Source organism: Thermothelomyces heterothallicus (assembly GCF_042370625.1).
Source record: "Thermothelomyces heterothallicus CBS 202.75 unplaced genomic scaffold P884_scaffold_1, whole genome shotgun sequence".
In the NCBI taxonomy this organism is placed as follows: Eukaryota; Fungi; Ascomycota; class Sordariomycetes; order Sordariales; family Chaetomiaceae; genus Thermothelomyces; species Thermothelomyces heterothallicus.
Window position 1 is genome coordinate 523,669 of NW_027192562.1, and position 5,567 is coordinate 529,235.

Here is a 5,567-nt window from a genome sequence, read left to right on the forward strand (position 1 = left end):
AAAAAAAAAAAAAGGTCCCGGTTGAGGACGTACCGTGAAAGCTGCAGCGGGCACCGCTAGCATTGAACCAGCAATTGGCGCAGCTGCCGCACATCTGGCCGTCGACAACGATGCAGCTCGTCCACGGCCCGTGGCCCTTGTGGCAGTTCTTGCAAGGAACGCGGGCGGGCTCGCCAGCGATGTGGGCAAACAAAGCCTCGACGTTGCTGCGCCGCGCCAGGTTCAAGACTTGTTCCGGCCTGCGCTGCTGGGCGAGGCGCTGCCCGGGCTCCCTCGCTAGCCGCTTCGCGAGGGCGCTCTCGATGTTGAGTTCGCCGTACCCGGAATCCCTCGCGAGCTCCTCCGTCGTCTTGACCATCGGCTGTTCCATCGGCTGGTGGCCGGGCTGCATCTGCTGCGGGGTGCCCATCTGGGCGGCCGGCTGGTGTTGGTGTTGGTGCTGGTGTTGGTGTGGATGCTGATGCTGATGCTGGTGCTGGTGCTGGTGCTGGTGCTGGTGCTGGTGTGGGTGTGGATGCTGATGTTGTTGATGCGCGTGCTGGGCGTGTGCTAGATTCTGCTGCATCTCCTGCAACTGCTCCTGAACTGGCTGAGACATGGCGGTGGCCGGAGCGCCAGCCCCGCCGTTGGCGAGGATGTTGGCGGCCGTGAGGTCGACGTGTGGCATGGCCGGGGGCGCGCCGGTGGCGGTGCCGTTGCCGTCGTCCATATCGGCTTCGGCCTCTGCCTCGCCGTGGGCGTCCTCGGTTAGGTCCGTGTCCATGACGGCGGCGGCAGCGGCGGCAGCGGCGTAATCATCGGCACCCATCCTGACGTCGTCAAAGACGGAGCCCGGATCGGCCTTGAGATCGTCGGGCAGGCCGTGATTGTGGGCGTGATCTTCGTGGGCAGCCAGGTGTGCGGCCACCTGGCGCGGGTTGCGTCCGCGCGGCGGAGGACCCGGCTTCGTCACCTTATTTGATCGACCGCGCTGCGAGCGGATGACCGACGATGTCATGCTAGTGCCCGGGCGGGATCTCAAGATGGTCCCCGGGGGGCGGCTCGTGATGGCTGGCGTCGGTAGGGATCGCTGTTAGTTGAGCAGCTGTCGTCAGCTGTAAGGCCGGTATTTTTGGGTCGTGAGGTTGAAGAGAGCTGGAGCGCGACGGAGGCGTGTTTGCCGCCTGCGGAGAATTTTTGTGCCATTACCCAATGAAACAGCCCTGTCACTTGACCAGAGTGCAGCTGGTCTGTGCAGATTGTCTTGGCTCTTGCCTGCCACAAAGATCGGGGAGATATTAAGTAGCACTCGTGCCGGAGGGCTTGTTTGGTCACAAGACACTCATATCATCACACCTACCTAAACTGCTCAAGATTAGCTGCCGGCAGCTCGGATGTTGGCGGGCGGTTTGCGCCTTTCACTGAAATGGTTCTCGTGCTTCTATTAGTTGGATAGCGCCGGCGGGAACCCGGATGTTTGAAAACAATATCTTTGATTTTGGAAGGGGAGCCCCAGGTTGGGGTTGGGGTTGGGGTTGGGGTTGGATGAATCATACAGTAATTATATTAGCATTAGCATATCCGATACCTTGCTCTTTTCGCTCCATGCCACCCGTCGTCACTCTTGGGATACGTATGGCATCATATATGACAATACCTCTCGCCCCGGGGGCTCTCGCTCTCTTTACGTCGCTTTCGCCGTTGTTGCCGGATGCCCATGCTTCCTGGCCCATGCCCTCACCTGGGCATTCAAGCTCCTCAGGACGAAGAAGTAGATGATGGGCACGACCCAGCCCACCAGCGTGTCCACCACCCAGTTGTTCCTCGGTGAGCCGCCCATGACGCCGCAGCGCATCAGGTTGCCGAGGAACGAGACGGGGACAAAGAACTCGCCGCGCTCGAGGCCGGCGATGGCCCTGCGCGCGACCGTGTCGGGGCTCTCGGGCGGCTCTTCCTTCTCGAGCTCGACCGTGATGGCCGGCTTCGTCTTGTTCTCGCGCTCCAGCCCGGGGCTGACGATGGTGGCCGGATAGACCACGTGCACCTTGACCGGGTTGTCCGGGTACAGGTTGAGCTCCATGGCCAGGGTCTCGGCCAGGCCGCGGAGCGCCCACTTGGAGGGCGAGTAGGGCCCGTAGCCGACGATGGCGAAGAGGGCGAGCACCGAGGCGGTGAAGATGAGGTGTTTGGGCTCGGCCTCGGGGCCGGTGCGGTTGGCCGGGTCGAGCCACTCGCGCAGGATGGCGCGCGACATCTCGGCCGAGCCGAAGTAGTTGACGTCCATGTTGCGGCGGGCCGCGGCCAGCGCGCCGTCGTCGGTCCAGAGCAGCGGCGTCGACATGCCGGCGACGCACCAGACGATGTCCGGGCTGCGGCCACCGTTCCACGCGATGGCCTCGGCGATGACGGCCGACGCGTAATCGGGCTCCGACACGTCGGCCGAGATGTAGGTGAAGCGCTGGGTCGAGGGCGAGGAAGCAGCCGCCTTGACGTCAGCGAGCGCTTCCTCGAGCCGGCCCACGTTGCGCGCCACGAGGATGACGTTGGCGCCCTTGGCGGCGAGCTGGATGGCTGCACTGCGGCCCATGCCCTCGGAGGCGCCGGTGATAAGGACCGTCTGGGGAACCCAATGGCGTTAGGACCGGGGAAGGGAAGCTAGTCCGAGTAATTGCAAGTTCGAAGAGGTAGTTAAACATACCCGGCCCTCCACGGGCATGTGATTTTTTCTTCCCCAGAACCGCATGCTTACAATGAGGGCGACAACAAGTCCCAGGGAACCAGTAGCAATTGGCAGTGGGATGCCGAGCCGTTGCAGGGTATCCATGGAGTGAGACTGAGCCGCATCAGTGAGAAGTTAGGTTGTCGACCACGTACATACATACCTCCAACTTATGGAGGGAAAGCTTACCTGGCCTAGAAGGCGCACTAGCAAGGGGTTTTGATTGGATTCTGCCGCCCCACACGCACGAGATAGTGAGAAGTAGCGGGACCCTGCACCCCAGCGGGTCCATGGCGGGAACGGCGGGACCTGCTGTGGCCCGTTGGGTGGTCGCTGGGGCGGTCTTCGCCAGAAAAAGTGGTAAAGAAAAAAAAAAAAAAAAAAACCAGAAATTCTGCCACGGACAAACGGCGAGGAACCCCACACTTCGCCAGCACAACAAGCACACAATCAAGAGACTTCATTCAGCCGTCGGTAGCAGATATCGATCGGCCAAATCGTTTTTGGATTTGCTCGGCGTGCTGCCGCCAACTCCTCCTTTTGTCGCAACATGGCCAAGAAAAGAAAAGCCCCCCGCGACCCGGAGCCCAGCGGACCCCGCGAAATCGACCCCAAGGACGCGCGCCTCACCATCAGGACGTACGAAGATGTCGCCGACTCGCAGGACGAGTACTGGGCCGAGAAGGACCGCATCGACTTTGACGAGGACGAAGAGCCGCGCTCCAAGCGCCTCAAGAGGCAGCAACAGGAAGATGCGTTTCTAGAACCCTCGGACGAGGAGATTCTCGGGGAGGAGGAGTCGGACGAGAGCTCGGAGGAAGAAGAGCGGGTGCCTGTCAAGAAAGGGACCGGAAAGAGAGCGGGTGGAGGAGTGACTGAGGACTTGTTCGACGAGGAGGAAAGGAAAGGGGAGGGGGAGGACGGCGATGAGGGCTGGTGGGGCTCCTCGAAAAAGGAGTACTACAACGCGGATACCATCGAGACGGAGGCAGATGCATTGGTAGGTTTTCCCTCCGGTCGGTCGCCGCGAGAGAGAAGAGAGACACTGACCGCCTGCCGCAGGAAGAAGAGGCAGAGGCACGGCGCCTCCAGGCCAAGAAGCTGGCCAAGATGCAGGAGGCCGATTTCGCCTTTGACGAGAGCGAATGGCTGGCACCGAAAGAGCAGGGCAAAGACGAGGACGAGGTCGTGACCGAAGTGCTCAAGGAAGTCGAGGTGACCGACGACATGGGACCCGAGGAGCGGTACAAGCTGCTGCAGGCTCGCTATCCCGAATTTGACTACCTAGTGGACGAGTTCAGGGAGCTTCAGCCTCTTCTGGCTACCCTGCAAAAAGAAGCGGAAGGAAAGCCGGCCAAGTCCCTACAGGTGATCAGGTCCTGGCTGGCAGGGTGCTACGTCGCAGCGCTGGCGAGCTACTTTGCCATCCTCACGTCCCCTTCGCGCGACGGCGACGGGTCGGCAGCGACCATGAACCCGTCAGAGCTCAGGGAACACGACGTGATGGAGACCCTGGTGCAGTGTAGGGAGGCCTGGCTGAAAGTCAAGAATCTCAAGGCGGCAAGGCCCGTTGCGCCGCCGTCCAACGGCATGCTCTCGCCGCCCGAGGAGGAGGCCGATCTCGAGATGGTCGACGGCGCGTCAGCGCCAAAGCGGCGAGCGGAGAAGCTCTCCAAGGCCGAGGTCAAGGCGAACAAGAAGAAGGCGGCCGAGGCGGCGAGGAAGGCCCGGGCGGTCGAAGAGTCCCTGGCAGAGCTGTCGACGCTGCTCAAGAGCGCCAAGAAGGCCGGCAAGGCCGGCAAGGCCGCAGGCGCGCCTGCTGCTGCTGCCTCGGCCGGGGCGGCCGACGACGACAACCGGTCCGACTTTGGCGAGGAGGAGGCGCTGGATGCCCGCACGGCCGCCGACAAGGCCCGTCGCAAGAAGAGCCTCAAGTTTTACACGTCGCAGATCGTGCAGAAGGCCAACAAGCGCGCGGGTGCCGGCCGGGATGCGGGCGGCGACATGGATATTCCGTACCGCGAGCGCTTGGTAAGTTCAATCTATCTCTCGACGATTTTCTTTCTCTTTCATCTCTCATCTCTATTCTCTTCTCTTCTCTTGTCTCCTCCCAGTTCGCCCTTGTGAAGAGGCCCTGAGCGCTGACAGACCTCCCACAGAAGGATCGCCAAGCCCGTCTCAACGCCGAGGCGGAACGGCGGGGCAAGAAGGGCAGCAAGTTCGGGGCGGACCTGGGCGAGGGCGACAGCGAGGGCGAGGGCGAGGGCGAGGACGCGGTGGCGCAGCAGGTGCGGGGCGAGGAGGACGAGTACTACGACATGGTGGCGCACGAGGCCAGGAAGAAGCGCGAGGACAAGGCGGCGCGGTTCGAGGCGCTGGCCAAGGCGCGCCGGGGCGAGCGCGTGGTGGAGGAGGAGCAGATCGGGGAGGACGGCAAGCGGCAGATCACGTACCAGATCCAGAAGAACAAGGGCCTGACGCCGCACCGCAAGAAGGAGGCGCGCAACCCGCGCGTCAAGAAGAGGAAGAAGTACGAGCAGAAGCAGAAGAAGCTGCGGAGCGTCAAGGCCGTCTACAAGGGCGGCGAGGGCCCCGGCGGGTACCAGGGCGAGCTGTCGGGTATCAAGACCAGCCTGGTCAAGAGCGTCAAGCTGTGATCTGGTCCGACAGCGGCGTGGGATCGGGTATTGTAGGTACTTTTGGTCGGCAATGGAAACATTTGGTGGCAACATTTTTAATTCTCTTTGCATCTTTCTCTCTCTTTCTCTCTCTCTCTCTCTCTCTCTGTGTGTGTGTGTGTGTGTGTGTGTGTGTGTGTGTGTCTGTCTGTCTGAGTGTGGTGTGTGCGTGCACTCGAAGTGCAGGCAAT

General features: G+C 61.9%; 2 protein-coding genes across 2 annotated transcripts in view; one reads left to right on the plus strand and one right to left on the minus strand.

Moving 5' to 3' along the window:
• P884DRAFT_233691 (uncharacterized protein) overlaps positions 1–2,849 on the minus strand; it is a gene marked incomplete at its 3' end in the record, with an annotated part of 3,381 nt that extends 532 nt beyond the window's left edge. The window contains exons 1-3 of the mRNA XM_069439891.1: positions 2,678–2,849; positions 1,668–2,596; positions 34–1,016 (exon numbers count right to left, since the gene is read on the minus strand). Coding sequence (XP_069301460.1) covers positions 34–1,016; positions 1,668–2,596; positions 2,678–2,803 — 2,038 coding nt within the window. The 5' untranslated portion in view covers positions 2,804–2,849. The remainder of the gene's footprint in view (positions 1–33; positions 1,017–1,667; positions 2,597–2,677) is intronic.
• Positions 2,850–3,248: 399 nt separating this feature from the next.
• P884DRAFT_273812 (Sas10 C-terminal domain-containing protein) lies at positions 3,249–5,355 on the plus strand (the record flags this gene model as incomplete). The annotated part of the gene is made up of 3 exons (XM_069442633.1): positions 3,249–3,698; positions 3,737–4,729; positions 4,858–5,355. 3 exons carry the CDS (start codon positions 3,249–3,251, stop codon positions 5,353–5,355), a joined length of 1,941 nt encoding a protein of 646 aa, XP_069301461.1.
• Between the last annotated feature and the right edge of the window lie 212 nt (positions 5,356–5,567).